Genomic DNA, 16742 nt, shown 5'->3' on the forward strand with positions numbered 1-16742 from the left:
ATAGGAAATTGTGGGCACTAACAGTATCTCAACCTCACAGATTAATAAAAATTTCCCTGGGCATATAGAAATGTTTGAAAAAGGTTGAGAAAACAACTTTGTTCACTTTCCTTGCCACTTCTTCAAACCACTGAAACATTCCTGACATTTTTCCCCACCCCAATCATCTAATGGATTATTTTGCCATCTGTCTGTCAGATTGTACTACAATTTCGTTCATTTCTGTGGAAGGCAATTAAAAAATTCACATAAATACAATTATGTGTTTTCTCCCTCTAACTTCAAACATGCAATGTTAAATTCTGGGTTGATTCTTGAATGTTCTGAAACTCAGGTGATGCTCCCGTCAGATGAAGACAGAGAGCAGCCTGAGTAGCTGTATTTTCTGAGGCAATCCATCTGTCGAAACGAAAAGGCTTAGGGCAGCATAGCCTTGTTGACAGCCGTTTGACAGTTGTATAGGCTGCCAGATCATCTCGTTCATTACTGTGATCTAAAAGTCTGGACAGTTTAAATATCCTGACTGTGGATAAGAAACGAACGTCCGTTTGACATAAGCGTGGAGTGCGGAACTATAATACTATGTTTGTGTGTGGGGGTCGGAACTCGCGGTGTGACGGACCCATGCCTCATTTTGTTTAAACGTGAGATCATTCTGATATATTACCTTTAGAAAAAGCCAAAAAGTTTACAGCACATTACTGGACACTTCCATAATTGTATCTGTTGAAACGGTAAGGTTATTATGATTTGTAAAGCAAGCTAACGGCCTTTCGCTGTCATACTCGTTTTGCCAGCTGTCATCGGTAGTTTTCGGCTTGCTAAATAACTAGGCTCCTTCTGAGGCTCCTGCATTGTTTTTAGAAACCACTGGTTTCCCACCGTGGGTACTAGGGCCGCTGGAGGTACTTGATCTATCCAAAAAGGGCACATGAGAAGGTCCATTAGACCATGGACTTGTACAATGAACATGAGGAAGTACTTTATGGGTACTTCGAGAAGAACAGTAAATCAGTTGGTGGTACAGTAACTAAAAAAGTTTGGGAACCAGAATTCTAAACCAGGATTTTTACCAACATTTAAATCGAATCTTAACACTCACTTTTATAAATGCAATGCTTTTTTTGTATGATACAATAGAAGTCTTATCTGTTGAGTTGTGAGAGATGGGGCGACTGAGAAAGAGGCACAACTGGAAGGGACGACAGCAGGACAAGACACAGCCACCCCCGCAGGTCAAGGAGGAGGGGAAGACCGTTGTAGTGGAACTCAAAGGTACAACAGTGAAGTGCATTTGGCTTTATTGGCTGGAGAGAGAGGGCAGGGGAGGGACCGAGAGAAAGGAAGATGTAGAGATGGATGTTTAGGTTGGTGCTCTAACTAGTGTGTTGTGTGAAACATTTCTAATGTTTCCTGTCCCATAGATGGTGCCAACCTAAAGGGGTTGGATGAGAGCAACGCCCTGGTCCTACCAGCCACCAAAACCAAGAAGAAGAAAAGCATTGAGAAGGCCGTTCCTAATAAACGTCCCTTGACTAAGAAACAGAGGAAAAATCTGCTGAAAGTCCTGGAGGTCAAAGAGAAGAAAGCCAAGGTAACATATTCCCATCAGCCTCCTCTAAGCCTGCCCAATGTTTCAGCATAATTCTGAGCTCTGCCAATTTGAAATACATTCATCTCCTTTTACATCCAGAGAGTAGACATCCTGTCCAAACTGGCTGAAGTGCAGCTTCCTGACTCTGAACTGAAGCTGCTTTACACCACCTCCAAACTGGGCACAGGAGACAAGCAGTACCAGAACAAACAGTAAGGCTATCGCCCCATGGTTGCAACATGTGGTTTAGCCACCCTCTCCAGGAGCTCAGGTTGGCAGGAAAACTGTGAGCCGATTAGTTGTAGTGATTGTCTGCTGACTGTGGGGTTGTTCCTGATCCTCTGGGACATTTTCAGGACTCCTGATGAGGTTGATGATGAAGCCTCAGGACCCAGGATCAGCAGCCTGAGTGGAGCCAACAGGAAGAGGAAACGAAGAAAACATCAGGAGGAGGAGGAGGCGGCGGCGGAGGAGGAGGAGGAGAGTAGTGGATTAGACTCATCGTCTGATGAAGAGTTGGATGATGGAGGGGTTGAGGCCACTGATGTCTTCGAATCCAAAGAGCCGGCCTCCTCCTGTCAGGTGGTAGAAGTGAAGGAAGTAAAAAAGGAAGAGAAAAAGGAGGCGAGGAAGGAGTCAGGTCCGGCCCCCAGTAAACAGCCATCTCAGCCAGCAGTCTTCATCCATGTGGACCGACTGCCAGAGATGCAGGTGGGTTCTTTGTCTTGTCTGTCTGTGTTTCCGTCTCTTGGGTTTCCCGCGCACATTCCGTCTCTCGGGTTTCCCGCACACATTCCGTCTCTCGGGTTTCCCGCGCACATTCCGTCTGTCGGGTTTCCCGCGCACCTTCTGTCTCTCGGGTTTTCCCGCGCACATTCCGTCTCTCGGGTTTCCCGCGCACATTCCGTCTCTCGGGTTTCCCGCGCACCTTCTGTCTCTCGGGTTTCCCCGCGCACATTCCGTCTCTCGGGTTTCCCGCGCACACATTCCGTCTCTCGGGTTTCCCGCGCACCTTCCGTCTCTCGGGTTTCCCGCGCACCTTCCGTCTCTCGGGTTTCCCGCGCACCTTCCGTCTCTCGGGTTTCCCGCGCACATTCCGTCTCTCGGGTTTCCCCGCGCACATTCCGTCTCTCGGGTTTCCCGCGCCACATTCCGTCTCTCGGGTTTCCCGCGCACACATTCCGTCTCTCGGGTTTCCCGCGCACACATTCCGTCTCTCGGGTTTCCCGCGCACACATTCCGTCTCTCGGGTTTCCCGCGCACACATTCCGTCTCTCGGGTTTCCCGCGCACCTTCCGTCTCTCGGGTTTCCCGCGCACCTTCCGTCTCTCGGGTTTCCCGCGCACATTCCGTCTCTCGGGTTTCCCGCGCACATTCCGTCTCTCGGGTTTCCCGCGCACCTTCCGTCTCTCGGGTTTCCTGTGCTGTGTGCTTATGTTTTTGTTTCTCCTGTGATGTATAGGAGGCCCGTTTGAGACTGCCAGTGTTGGCTGAGGAGCAGGTGATCATGGAAGCGGTGAAAGAGAACAGCTTTGTGGTTCTGTGTGGGGAGACTGGAAGCGGTAAAACCACCCAGGTACCACAGTTCCTGTATGAGGCTGGATATGCCAGGTAACACACACACACCTACACACACACACACACGTACACTCCCCCTTATCCCTTTTCACCTTATCATCACTTGTCTGTCTGTACATTCAAGGTTCCTTTCACTAGGTTACCTCTCTTTCTCGCTTCCCTCCCCTCTCTCCAGTGGTAGTGGCATCATTGGTGTGACAGAGCCTAGGAGAGTGGCAGCTGTTAGTATGTCCCACAGAGTGGCCAAAGAGATGAACTTGTCCACCAGGTACACACACCGTGTGTAGAAGAGTGTATTTTGTCTCTGTGTGCTTATGTCTGCTAAGGCTCTGTGTGAGTTTGTTTTTGTCTGTTGCTAGTCTAGTGTCATACCAGATTCGCTATGAGGGGAACGTGACCGCTGACACCAAGATTAAGTTCATGACGGATGGAGTCCTACTGAAGGAGATTCAGAAGGTGAGCGTTCTCACTTGTTTGTCTTAGTCATTCCTGCTCTGTAAGCTGTAGCCCAAGTCACCATTTGTGTCTCCGCTCCACCATGTCTCCTCTGTAGGACTTCCTGCTCCAGAGGTACAGTGTGATCATCATAGACGAGGCCCATGAGAGGAGTGTGTACACAGACATCCTCATAGGCCTGCTGTCACGCATCGTACCGCTCCGAAACAAAGTGAGACCGAACGACTGCATGGTCTTATTAAACACACAGCTAATGAACCCCTTGCCAAATGACCACCAAATGATTTGAAGGTTTCTGGAGCAGTACTGTCATTTCCCGAGAGCTCTCCAGCCAACTGGCCGTTTTCCTGTCCTCCCTGTTGTCACGTAGAAAGGCCTCCCCATGAAGCTGATAGTGATGTCAGCCACTCTGCGGGTGGAGGACTTCACAGAAAACCGGAAGCTGTTTCCCGTTCCTCCGCCTGTCATCAAGGTGGAGGCCCGTCAGTTCCCTGTCAGTGTCCACTTCAACAAGCGCACTCCTCTAGAAGACTACAGCGGGGAGGTGTTCCACAAGACCTGTAAGATCCACCGCATGTTGCCCCCGGGGGGGATACTGGTGTTCCTGACGGGCCAGGCCGAGGTCCACTCCGTCTGTAGGAGGCTGAGGAGGGCCTTCCCTTTCAGGAGGGGCCGCACGGCTACTGGTAAGAGGCGGACACGTAGATAGACAGGCGGGCCTGGTCTTTCCACAGGGTAACCGTGAGTGTGTGTGTCGTGGCAGGTGAGGTAGCGGAGGCGCCAACAGACACTGCCGAAGAGATGAGGAGGTTTAAGAAAGTCAAACTGAAGAAGACCGTGGTACGTACTAAGCCCTCTGTCACTATGTCGGACGGCCCTAGATAGTGTGTGTGTTTAGACGCTGTGTGTGTGTGTTTTAAACGCTGTGTGTGTGCTGTGTAGTCTCTGCCCCGGATTGACCTGGATAACTACTCAGCTTTGCCTGTGGATGAGGGGGATGAGGACCGTCAGGCTGGGATCGACGAGGAGGAGGGGTCTGACTTGGAACTAGGAGACCCCCCTGCAGACGACGGTGAGAAAACAGGGTTCAGATAGGGTGTGTTTGGTGCTGCACAGCTCTCTGCTGAGTTTCTTTTATTCATTTATGCCGTGTGTGTGTGTGTGTGTGTGTAGAGGAGAAGGCAGACCCATCCCTCCCTCTCTATGTCCTCCCCCTCTACTCTCTCCTGTCTCCAGAGCAACAGGCCAAGGTAAGACCGTCCGCTCAGCCCCACAACAATACTTGGCCACTTATCATGGTTCATCTGTTCATCTGTCTCTCTGCCTTCCTGTCTCTCTGCCTTCCTGTCTCTCTGCCTTCCTGTCTCTCTGTCTCTCTGCCTGTCTGTCTCTCTGTCTGCGTCTAGGTGTTCCGGCCCCCTCCCCCTGGTACCCGCCTGTGTGTTGTAGCCACCAATGTAGCAGAAACCTCGCTCACCATCCCAGGGATAAAGTATGTGGTCGACTGTGGGCGGGTCAAAAAGCGCTTCTATGACCGCGTTACAGGAGTTTCCTCTTTCAAGGTCACCTGGACCTCACAGGCTTCAGCCAATCAGAGGGCTGGGAGGGCGGGCCGTACCGAACCCGGACATTGCTATAGGTCAGCTCCGGGAATGGATATTTATGGATATTTATTAGAAATTAGAATACACAATTACTTGTGTATATGTAGTTCTAACTGAAAGTGTGTGTGTGTGTGTGTGTGTTTTCCAGGTTGTACTCGTCAGCTGTGTTTGGAGATTTCAGTCTGTTCTCGGAAGCAGAGATCACCCGCAGGCCAGTTGAGGACTTGGTACTGCAGATGAAGGACCTCAATATAGATAAGGTAAGAGAGATTACCCACTACTGATTGATGCTGTTCACCTGGGAATGCAGTCTGACATTAGAGGATTGTGTGTTTTCAGGTGGTGAACTTCCCGTTCCCCACCCCTCCCTCTACTGAGGCGCTGGTGGCAGCAGAACAGTTACTAGTTTCCCTGGGAGCACTGGAGGAGCCACCACGCAGTGGACAGTAAGGGATCATAGTGTTAATCCTGGCCCCTCCTAAACGCGTGTGTCTGTAGTCCTGGCCCCTCCTAAACGCGTGTGTCTGTAGTCCTGGCCCCTCCTAAACGTGTGTGTCTGTAGTCCTGGCCCCTCCTCCTAAACGTGTGTGTCTGTAGTCCTGGCCCCTCCTAAACGCGTGGGTCTGTAGTCCTGGCCCCTCCTAAACGCGTGGGTCTGTAGTCCTGACCCCTCCTAAACGCGTGGGTCTGTAGTCCTGGCCCCTCCTCCTAAACGTGTGTGTCTGTAATCCTGGCCCCTCCTCCTAAACGCGTGTGTCTGTAGTCCTGGCCCCTCCTCCTAAATGTGTGTCGCGTGTGTCTGTAGTCCTGGCCCCTCCTCCTAAATGTGTGTATCTGTAGACCTGGTCCCTCATAAACGCGTGTGTCTGTAGTCCTGGCCCCTCCTCCTAAACGTGTGTATCTGTAGTCCTGGTCCCTCCTAAACGCGTGTGTCTGTAGTCCTGGCCCCTCCTCCTAAACGCGTGTGTCTGTAGTCCTGGCCCCTCCTCCTAAACGCGTGTGTCTGTAGTCCTGGCCCCTCCTCCTAAACGCGTGTGTCTGTAGTCCTGGCCCCTCCTCCTAAATGCGTGTGTCTGTAGTCCTGGCCCCTCCTCCTAAATGCGTGTGTCTGTAGTCCTGGCCCCTCCTCCTAAACGCGTGTATCTGTAGTCCTGGCCCCTCCTCCTAAACGCGTGTATCTGTAGTCCTGGCCCCTCCTCCTAAACGCGTGTATCTGTAGTCCTGGCCCTTCCTAAACGCGTGTGTCTGTAGTCCTGGCCCTTCCTAAACGCGTGTGTCTGTAGTCCTGGCCCCTCCTCCTAAACGCGTGTGTCTGTAGTCCTGGCCCCTCCTCCTAAACGCGTGTGTCTGTAGTCCTGGCCCCTCCTCCTAAATGCGTGTGTCTGTAGTCCTGGCCCCTCCTCCTAAACGCGTGTGTCTGTAGTCCTGGCCCCTCCTCCTAAACGCGTGTATCTGTAGTCCTGGCCCCTTTTAAACATGTGTGTCTGTAGTCCTGGCCCTTCCTAAACGGGTGTCTGTAGTCCTGGCCCCTTTTAAACGTGTGTCTGTAGTCCTGGCCCCTTTTAAACATGTGTGTCTGTAGTCCTGGCCCCTCCTCTTATGTAACTGTAGTCCAATACATCCCTCTTTATTTCTCTCTGTCTGCCTCTGCTGTAGGGTAAAGGAGATGGAACGAGCACGCCTGAGTTGTCCCATCAGCCCTCTGGGTAGGGCGATGGCGTCGTTTCCTGTGGCGCCCCGCTACGCTAAGATGCTAGCGCTAGGGAAGCAGCAGGACTGTCTGCCCTACGTAATCGCTGTAGTGGCAGCCATGACGGTCCGGGAGATTTTTGAAGATCTGGACAGGTGGGGACCGTAGCAGACAGATTTGGCTTTATGGATCATTCCAAAGGTCAATAAAAAAAGAAATCTACTTATCTGCAAAGCTTAAGCAGTCAACACATTGAAATGGGGACAGCGGCATTGGTGGGGAAATATTGCTGTGGGTCTTGGAACACAGTAGGACACCGAACCTTTACATCTTTTTGCATTAGAATAGAAATGGACGTGTTGCCCAAAGAAACTTGGTTTAATGACTTCACTTGATCCATTTGCTTTGGTATCTCTCCAGACCTGCTGCTACTGAGGATGAAAGCTCCACGCTGGCCCAGCGTCGAGCTCGGCTAACACAGATGAGGAGGCTGTGGGCTGGGCAGGGCGCTTCTCTACTGCTGGGCGACCTCATGGTGCTGCTGGGTAAGGCTGGAGTGTCTAGTGTTTTTGTTGTTGTGTACTACACATCTCTGTGTGTGTGTGTGTGCCTTTGTGAAAACATTTTGGTTTATATCAGGGGCTGTGGGTGCCTGTGAGTTTGCTGGCTGCACTCCGAAGTTCTGTGAAGAGAATGGACTGAGGTACAAAGCCATGCTGGAGATCAGGCGACTCAGAGGACAGCTTACCAATGCAGGTATGGACACACTCTCGGTCTCAGTCCCACACTCGCTTTCTCACTCGCTGTGTCCCATTCACTGTTTCACTTGCTGACTCAAATTCACTGTTTTTCTTTGACAGTGAACTCAGTGTGTCCAGAGGTGGGTGTGTTTGTGGATAGCAAGATGGCTCCGCCCACTGAGAGCCAGGTGGTGTGTTTGCGTCAGATAGTGCTGGCGGGACTAGGAGACCACCTGGCCAGACGGGTACAGCAAGAGGAACTCCTAGATCCAAAATGGAGGAACGGATACAAGGTGAGTTATATATTACGTTAGATTGTACTCCAACACCAAATACTACTGGAAATGTTTTATGATTGTCTCTTTTTTTTTTCTCTTGTTTCTCCCCTTCTAATTTTGTAAAAGTGTATTTGCCTATCGTAACAGTTCCTGGCAGGATTAGTAGTCAAAGATGGAGATGCGTATTGAGGCTTTCTACTTTGTATCACATTACTTGAACACCCAATGTATTCCCCTGTCAACAACCATGATTGAGCTTGCAGGTGCCTGGCATACCACAAGGAGGTGCTAGAGTTCAATGAAGCAAAGCCACCTTGTCCACTACCAAGCCTGGACAGTGCTGAGACTGTTTGCACTGCCCGGATGCTGCGACCAGGATTTGAACTCCTGCTCTTAATTTGTGACACAAGCACTACATGTTACCACTGCGCTACTCAGCTACCCCTGTGTTCCAGATCTGCCCCTGCCTGGTGACGGGGTTGTTAGGTAGTTAACTGTTCAGTTGTCTGGCTGTTTCAGACCCCACTCCTGGATGAGCCTGTCTACATCCACCCCTCGTCAGCCCTGTTTAAAACCCTGCCTCCATTTGTGGTTTATCAAGAGGTCTTGGAGACCACCAAGATGTACATGAAAGGTGGGTGAACCTCCCACACACTGCAGTTGACCGTCATCAGTAACACGTGTTAACTATGGAGACCTGTCTCGTAGGCGTGTCAGCGGTAGAACCAGAGTGGGTTCCCCAAATTCTCACCCGGTACTGTCATTTTGGATCCCCGTTGGAGGTTCCGTCACCTTGGTTCTGTCCCTCGACGGGCAGGATCAAATGTCACTGCACCAGCACCTTCTGTGAGTCTGCTCTGCGTCACGTTTTTATCTTTTCACTCTAATGAATCCTACCTCAATTTCCCCCTGTCCTTTTTCCTTGACACCACCTCAAAACACAATGGACAAGAAAATCATATATAACTGTATAACTGAAAAGGATTTGAGGAGTGAATGTGAAGAGTCACATTAATGGTCATTACATTTGAACCTGACACTCTCTGGGTTTCTCTAGTCCGATGTGGATGGCAGCTTCCTGCTGTTGAGATGGATTACCCAGAGGGCCTGGAGTGCTACAAACAGTTTGCCAGGTTTCTGCTGGAAGGACAGGTACTGAACATGTCCCAAATGTAGTGTACTGCAGTATCAGTCATATCCCCTACGTAGTGTGCTATAGTATGTCATATCCCCTACGTAGTGTACTCCAGTATTAGTCATATCCCCTACGTAGTGTACTCCAGTATTAATCATATCCCCTACATAGTGTACTCCATTATCAGTCATATCCCCTACGTAGTGTACTCTAGTATCAGTCATATCCCCTACGTAGTATGCTATAGTATCAGTTATATCCCCTACGTAGTGTACTCCAGTATCAGTCATATCCCCTACATAGTGAACTCCAGTATCAGTCATATCCCCTACATAGTGTACTCCAGTATTAGTCATATCCCCTACATAGTGTACTCCAGTATCAGTCATATCCCCTACATAGTGTACTCCAGTATTAGTCATATCCCCTACATAGTGTACTCCAGTATTAGTCATATCCCCTACGTAGTGTGCTGCAGTATTAGTCATATCCCCTACGTAGTGTGCTGCAGTATCAGTCATATCCCCTACGTAGTGTGCTGCAGTATCAGTCATATCCCCTACGTAGTGTGCTGCAGTATCAGTCATATCCCCTACGTAGTGTGCTATAGTATCAGTCATATCCCCTATGTAGTGTACTGCATTATCAGTTGTCTGCAGTGAAGTGGAACCTGTTGTTTTTCAGGTGTGTCCTAAACTGAAGCAGCACAGTGGTTATCTTCTCTCCAACCCTACGATCATGACGAAGACCTGGGCAAAGTAAGCAACGTGTCCCTTAAACCACAGTACATAGGAAGACCTTTGTTGAAGATGCACACTGTGATTTTTGGCCACTGGTTATAAAAGTGCCACTGTCAAGCCAGAAAGGGTTTCTGTATGTCATGTATGTGCCAATACGTGCCCCATATCATTAAAACTACTCACTTTCAAACTTGGAATTTCATGGCTTACAGAGATATGATAGTGATTCTAGAAATAGGTTATCCAGATCTAAACTACGTACTACTCCGACCCAAAATGGAAGGTAAACAAAAATATATTGTTCATCTCAGAAGAATGCATTGCTTAATGCTGTGTAACAGGCTCCAGCCCAGGACAGAAGCTCTGCTGGGGACCCTGGTATCAGAGAGGGTGGACTGCCGAGACTTGCTGCTGTCAGCCTGGAAGAAAAACAACAAATGTATGTCACATCTATAAGAACGACTTTTTGCATTCGGAGTTCTACCCTGTTCCGTGTGTGTTGTGTACAATTATTTGACTTCTTAGTCTCCCTCCTTTTCCCCGCAGTCCTCTTATCTGCATACTGCCAATGGATCCCTGAAGCCAAACACCAGGATGTGGCCAAGAGCTGGCCTCCCATCTGAAGCCAGCTCTGCTCCTTGGCAAGCACCCACATGTGAACCAGCCATACCACCACAGGGCCCTCAACAAGGCCAAAACAGGAAGCTGAACTCTGCCAGCCACTAGAAACTGGCTCTTTAGGTGTTTTTTTGTTGTCAAGAAGCGCAAGGGCCAGTCCTTCCCTCTGGCCAGGTGTTCTTTTCTGGTTGTGTTGTGGAAGAGTTTTGAAACCGTTGTCTATGCTGGTGTTATTCAGGATGTGGCGATTGTACTCGGGTTTGTACATCTTATATCCTTTTTTCTCTACATCTTTTTTACTTGTCTTTGTAAGGCTCACAATAAAGTGTTTTAATGTGACATTTATTTGTTCTGCAGTAACTGTATATTATTATTAAAAGTTCAATAATAGGTAGTAGACTATAGATTTGAGCAGTTTTTCTTAAGAAACAATAAGTGGCACTAATAAGTTCATCCCTACAGTAAGGCTACAGTGTTAACAGGAGCAGCTTGTATTTGTCTCCTCTAGACAATAAGGCAGGTTAGAATTGCCGGAAGGACATTAAAGCAATAGCCTGATAAAACTCCCTACAACCTGAAAGCAATGTACCCCAATCCTTAATGGACCCCTATATAACTCTTAATTTGATTGATTTAAGTATTATGGTGAATGTTATATCTAGTCTATCACAAACAGTGGAACTATTACCAGATTGCTTCCGACTGTTAAGTCTTTTGGAAGTGCTGAGAAAAGTGGTTTAGTGGGAGATTGATTCAGAATTGTACCTGTGTTGTGTAAATTGAACAGCCAATCGGGTCAAAAAAATCACCCATCTGAAATCTAGATGAAAAGACCCAACTCTTTTTTTTTTTTTTATTTAAAAAGCAATCATTGGTTCAGAAGACCAAATTATGACAATTGACTACCACAGTGCTTCTTCCTCGCCAAACATCCTGCTGCACACGTTAACCTCATTTTGATTGGGGCTGGTGGTAATGTCAGTGACAGGGTGAGGTCACTTTTTGAGAAGTGTGTTTATATCACCTAGCAACAAAGTGCATGAAATCCAAGTAAACTTATGCATATCTGAATAAATTATCTTCATTAACAACTTTTACCTTATATAAATGAGCTACAAATAAAAAGCATGTACAGTTTAAGGTGTTATAATTTAATGACTTTTACATCAAATACTCTACACTATAACTTTTCTCTAACGCTCCCACTTCAGTCTAAAAACCAATTCTATCCTGAAACACACCTGGTATATCCTTACCATGTAAACTACAAACATCTAAACAATACACCTAATGAGGTGATAATGTTGGAGAAAAAAAATTCACATCGTCCCAAAAAAATTCTATGATCACATTTAAGTTAAATAATAATTGCAAGCATACCCAGTAATCGGAAAACAAGAAAAACGAATGTGAGTACAATTTTCCCGAAAAATTGGTACAATGTGAAGGTTCAAGCTGCACTTTGGCGATGTTTTCTACAGTACTTAAGTAGAAATAGGAAGCTCACAGTATACTGTAAAGTATAGTATGTGCTGTACATGCAAAGCCTGAAGAGCTTATTGATTTAAACAGAAAAGTTACAAAATATATATTAAATAAAGGCACAAATCAGTTCTGCTGGAAAGGTTTTTCCTAAACTTCTAAGCGAACGCCATCTGATTGCCTTTACTGGAATTAGTGGAACTGCAGCCAGAAAAAAAATATTTAAATGGTGTCTTCCATACCAAAAAATATATACGGGTATCAAAGTATATCATTTTAACTAAGAACTGGGATTCATTCAAATCCACCATTGCAATGCTTATGCAGTGTCTTTAATAACAACAATGGCCAGTTTTTGGAAAGTGATCATGTACCTGTGAGGTTTTTATGGGGCCATAATATTTTGGAGCTCGAACTGCTCTGTTTAATACAAATGCCTCAACCATGGTTCTACGTAAAAAGAACAGTTTCTCTTTTTCAAAACGGGTAAGTTCCAATTTGAATTGGAAGTAATTTATCTGTAGAGACGGCACTAAACAAGAATAAATACACAGGAATACTAACAATGTAAGGATGAACACTAAAGTTGTAAAGTGTGTAGATGTGGTCTAGTAGTGGACTGCTAAAGGGAGATGTGATCTAGTGGTAGACTAATCTGAATCAGAAAAAACATTTCAGAAAATATCTACCGCTGTGATTAATCCAGTGTGTTGACTGAGAGTACAACTGTTTACCTACTTCCAGGAAATAAAAACTATTTCAGCAGCACTGACAGTTTAGCACCTGTTATCTGGTAGATTCAAGAGATACAGCCCTTATTCTCACGGAAGGTTATCATTAGGGCCTGGTCTCATTTCTACCACTAGTCACTCATCCACTTGTACTAGTAGTATCATTGGGGTAGCATGTTACTGAAGATCAGTTGACCAACTATAACAAACCTGGATCGAATGGGGCAGTATGTTGTTGAAGTTGATCAGCTATAGGAGTAATATGGAGGTCTGGCAGCTACAGGAGTTGCTCTTTAAATCCAGTCCTGGGGGCTGAAACATTTTTATTTTGTCAATTCTACATGCCTGGTATCCCAGGTCTGAATTAGTCCCTGATTGACAAAGAATACAACAGACGTGTTTGGACCCTCCAGCACCGGGCCTGAATAGCCCTGCTATAGAGATGGTATGAAGTTAAAGTTGCGCTAGAGAGGTAGTATATAGTTCGAGTGGGCCAGCTTGCGTTCCCGTGCTACACGGACAGTCTCTCTGTGACTTAGTGGCCGTTGACAATCAGAGTCCTGGAGAGAGGGGTAGTGCTGTCTGTAGCAGAGCCAGGAAAACAGCAGCCCCAGACCAGAACCCACCAAAACATCTAAAACACAGGAAACACAGGCAAATATGACACTCGACAGCACAAAGAATTCTAAGCATGTATTCAATTGTTTCAGTGCTTTTCAAAGTGACCATGATTAATGATTAGCATGCCCTCTCACCTTGCCAGTGGTGTTTGTAGTCACAGGTCCTTGACAGGGCAATCATGGAGGCTAGGAGGAGGGGGCTGAGAAAGACACACAATCTCCAGGCCCTGCCCTGACCCCCAAGACTGAAGCACCGCAGTTTACCGCCAACATACAGCGCAGTAAAGCCCAATCCAGTGAAAGCGACTGGAACAAAATCAGGGGGAAGTGGGAGATAGTGAAGGCACATGAATCTAAGTAGGATTAATGCCATTAGAATGGGCCAATGCCTGAATAATGCCTGAATGAAGAAAATTCATTTTATCTACCATAGAATCAAGATGAAGTGCACAAATACAGAATGCACGCTAACTACCCTATTCTAAAAAATAAAAAACCTAATCACTAAATCTAAGCCTAACCCCAATTTAACTTAACGCCTAGGCTGGAAATAGTATTTTTCCTAATGGAAAAAGTCCAGAATTTCCCTTGTACCACACTTGTGGGGATTTTCCACCACAACCAAGTTAATATACATGAACACACATCCAGTCAAACTGATCTACTGAAGTACCAACTAGGGAAAAGCAAGCATTTAACCACCCACTTAATGTGCTTTTAATCTGAATGAGCTCATTATTGATTCACTGCCGATCAGATCTGCTCTCACAAGAGGACTAGCCAATCAGTGGGCCTTACAGGATGAGTGTCCGCTGGGAAAGCTCTTTCTGCCCTCAGTGACCACATCTGGGTCACCGCTGCAGTGCATTTCCAGGTTCATCTGTCCGTCTGGGAAACAACGGTAGAAGAAGTCTGGCCGCGGCCTGAAACACACACACACACACACACACACACACACACACACACACACACGTTACATTACAGACCGCCAGTAGAACTCTGCGCTTGTAACAGTGAAACACTACGTCTACAGACTGGTAGGCCACTCACCGCCCAACTACCAGCTTAATGGTGTTGGTGAAGACGCCGTTCAACACAAGAGCCAAAGTCACCGCTGAGAAACAGAGGCAAATAAATAGATCAGCACAATTAAACTATTTTAATTTAATTTGTCTTTGATAAAAATAAAATATTGCGATGTAGCTCGTTTTGCGCACTCTTTCTCTGTTATAAGTCTTGGTAGTCAGAAGAAAACACTGTCTGTAGGAATATTTCTTTTTTTGGCCTGCCTACATCAAACAGGCTGGATAAAAACTATCCGGAAGAATTTAATTCAAGCAGGACCTCTACGTTGAATCCTAAGACATGAACAAAATGCACTGGTCACTAATATTTTCCCTCTACTTTTAAAAGAGTCAATGGAATAAAGCCTGTGTCGCTGTGTGCTTGTTTTCCTACCAAGGTGTAGTTGGAAGTTTATCATAGCATAATCACTTAAAGTAAATGTGAACTAGAATGCATCGTATGTCTACTTGGCAGAATTATATCATGTTCATCAATCCAGTGGCTTTTTATTCAGCAAACTGCAAATAAAAGAAAGGACATTTGCACACAAAACTATGTTGTCTTCCTATTAGAAGTGAGTGCTACTGAGAGTGAAAAACAAATGAAAGTGGAATTAACAGTGGAAAATACAAAACTGGATTAAAAGGAAAATAAATAAACAGGATCTAGAAAAATTAATTAATCGATTTCATATGGCCTTCAGTTTTTTAAGCATGTTATACAATGACTAAAAACACTACAAACCCACTCACTTCAGACTTACATTAAAACGACTAAGTGTCTGATGAGAATATATCGTTATCTTTTACAATGATTGGGGAATAGATTGTTGGTGATATCGCATAGCCCCAGATCAGTCGTTCTTTCTCATACACACATACACAGTTTAGAGTCTCAGGAGGCTAACAGCAGGTGTAGTTCTCAAATTAGGCCTTACCGAGCAAGGCTTCCCTCAGGTCTCCTCTCTCTGCTCGCTTCAGAAAGGTGAACAGGAGGATCACCAGGAATGGAGTAAAACACGCCACACTCTGATACCAGGCACAATTCATAAATAAGACAAAGCTAGCACATTCCATTGAAGCACAACATTAAGTGATACAGGTTACAGTTCCGCACAGCATTATCCAGTCCCGTAACATGACGTTTCTACCACTAGAAAAATAATCCTATTCAATGTTTAATGATTCCAGTGGCTCCCCGACACACACTAGTACTCACAAACATAAGAGAGGTGGGCACATGGTCCTTCTCCACTTGGTGAAATCTATACAGCCACATCTCCTCTGCTTGGATCTCACGAATAAAGGGTGGAAGCTGCTCTGTCACACTGAGGGAAATCCAACACAGACAAACACACCTGATCAATGGATCCCCAAAAACACTGCTGTGGGATGGGCACCACTCCCACACTAACGTTTTAATAACAGAATTGACAAGGTGTGAATTCTGCATTGGCTGGTGCATCACAAGCTTTCGGGTCAGTTACTGCACATCAGCTAATGTTTTCTCAGTGCCCTGATATTGTTTAAGTCATAGTCAATCTGCAAAAAAGATTTAATTGCAGCTGAAGCGCAGTAAGAACTTCAGACTCTGAATAACTGAATAACTGAAGGGGACCCAAAGATAAAAGTTTGGGAACTACTGCTGTAGATCATCTTTAAATGCCTCTGATAAGTCCATATGGAGCACATTAATGGTCAGAGTATTACAACGTTTCAATGGTAATAAAAATTTTAGTACATGATTTTGAAAGCATACAGAACCTACTCACAGGAAGACCACCAGAAGCAGCAGTCGGACAGACACCTCTGACGGTAACCCATGCAGTAAACCCTTCATCTTGTTTCTCTGGTTTATCCAGACAGATCACTTGGTCAATCCACTGGAATCCTCTCCTAAAATGGAAGTGCAAAAAGGGGTTTATAATTATTTATTTGAAAAAACAACAGAATTAATCCGCATGACGCCTTTATTTAATTGTTCCATATGGATCAAAGAATGATTAACACAGTACACTTTCAGCGAGGTGCACTAAATTACAAACTACCTAAATCCTAAAAGGCATTTAAGAAAAACTTGTAATTTGTTAGTGCACTGCCCTCACATAGCTAGTAGACTACATCTTTAAACTCATTAATTAACAATAGCGTAACTACATCTTATCCGTCCTTAGCTACATATCTCATAATGCGCTTGGGAGCGTTTCCGCATCTCAATGTGTTAAGCACGGAGGACCTACCTTAAACTCCTTGTTTATGTTTTGATTCGCATATTCTCATTACCGTGTTTTGGGCCTCCTCCCCATCATCATCACCATCGTAGCTCACCCATCCGATAAACCGGAATAACAGCGGAGCCAGCAAAGCGATGATGCCTGGAGGAGAATAAAGCTTTTTCTCAGTCTTGTCGAA

The 16742-nt window shown here is 46.1% G+C and overlaps 2 protein-coding genes across 4 annotated transcripts; one reads left to right on the plus strand and one right to left on the minus strand.

Moving 5' to 3' along the window:
- The first annotated feature begins 555 nt into the window (after nucleotides 1–555).
- dhx37 (DEAH (Asp-Glu-Ala-His) box polypeptide 37) lies at nucleotides 556–10778 on the plus strand. Its single transcript, XM_010876530.5, has 26 exons — nucleotides 556–734; nucleotides 1141–1275; nucleotides 1425–1594; nucleotides 1694–1806; nucleotides 1951–2305; nucleotides 3057–3205; nucleotides 3348–3440; nucleotides 3532–3628; nucleotides 3726–3839; nucleotides 3999–4314; nucleotides 4392–4468; nucleotides 4571–4700; nucleotides 4802–4878; nucleotides 5035–5267; nucleotides 5381–5492; nucleotides 5572–5678; nucleotides 6889–7077; nucleotides 7343–7467; nucleotides 7562–7678; nucleotides 7783–7955; nucleotides 8460–8574; nucleotides 8649–8786; nucleotides 8998–9092; nucleotides 9760–9833; nucleotides 10157–10254; nucleotides 10362–10778. Exons 2-26 carry the CDS (start codon nucleotides 1167–1169, stop codon nucleotides 10436–10438), a joined length of 3453 nt encoding a protein of 1150 aa, XP_010874832.2. The 5' UTR covers nucleotides 556–734; nucleotides 1141–1166; the 3' UTR covers nucleotides 10439–10778.
- Nucleotides 10779–10833: 55 nt separating this feature from the next.
- Nucleotides 10834–16698, minus strand: LOC105014316 (phospholipid phosphatase 5). 3 transcript variants are annotated; one of them, XM_020052478.2, is made up of 8 exons: nucleotides 16614–16698; nucleotides 16103–16226; nucleotides 15550–15658; nucleotides 15269–15359; nucleotides 14317–14380; nucleotides 14065–14189; nucleotides 13402–13572; nucleotides 10834–13280 (listed from the first exon to the last, which is right to left on the minus strand). In XM_020052478.2, exons 2-8 carry the CDS (start codon nucleotides 16168–16170, stop codon nucleotides 13111–13113), a joined length of 798 nt encoding a protein of 265 aa, XP_019908037.1. In that variant the 5' UTR covers nucleotides 16171–16226; nucleotides 16614–16698; the 3' UTR covers nucleotides 10834–13110. The 3 variants fall into 3 exon arrangements, with proteins under 3 accessions (XP_019908037.1, XP_019908038.1, XP_012992220.1); XM_020052479.2 differs by having other exon boundaries at nucleotides 15269–15305; nucleotides 16571–16687; XM_013136766.3 differs by having other exon boundaries at nucleotides 16571–16687.
- Nucleotides 16699–16742: the final 44 nt, after the last annotated feature.

Source organism: Esox lucius, chromosome 13 (assembly GCF_011004845.1).
Source record: "Esox lucius isolate fEsoLuc1 chromosome 13, fEsoLuc1.pri, whole genome shotgun sequence".
Taxonomy (NCBI): Eukaryota; Metazoa; Chordata; class Actinopteri; order Esociformes; family Esocidae; genus Esox; species Esox lucius.

What these genes read in the sequence shown, in the direction of transcription:
- dhx37 (XM_010876530.5), top strand. Translation starts at nt 1,167, where the DNA reads ATGGGGCGACTGAGAAAGAGGCACAACTGGAAGGGACGACAGCAGGAC. An exon ending in CGTTGTAGTGGAACTCAAAG is followed by an intron (nt 1,276 to 1,424) that starts GTACAACAGTGA and finishes CCTGTCCCATAG; the next exon opens with ATGGTGCCAACCTAAAGGGG. An exon ending in GAGATGAACTTGTCCACCAG is followed by an intron (nt 3,441 to 3,531) that starts GTACACACACCG and finishes GTCTGTTGCTAG; the next exon opens with TCTAGTGTCATACCAGATTC.
- LOC105014316 (XM_020052478.2), bottom strand. Translation starts at nt 16,170, where the DNA reads ATGAAGGGTTTACTGCATGGGTTACCGTCAGAGGTGTCTGTCCGACTG. An exon ending in TGCCCACCTCTCTTATGTTT is followed by an intron (nt 15,360 to 15,549) that starts GTGAGTACTAGT and finishes GCCTGGTATCAG; the next exon opens with AGTGTGGCGTGTTTTACTCC. An exon ending in ATTAAGCTGGTAGTTGGGCG is followed by an intron (nt 14,190 to 14,316) that starts GTGAGTGGCCTA and finishes TGTGTGTTTCAG; the next exon opens with GCCGCGGCCAGACTTCTTCT.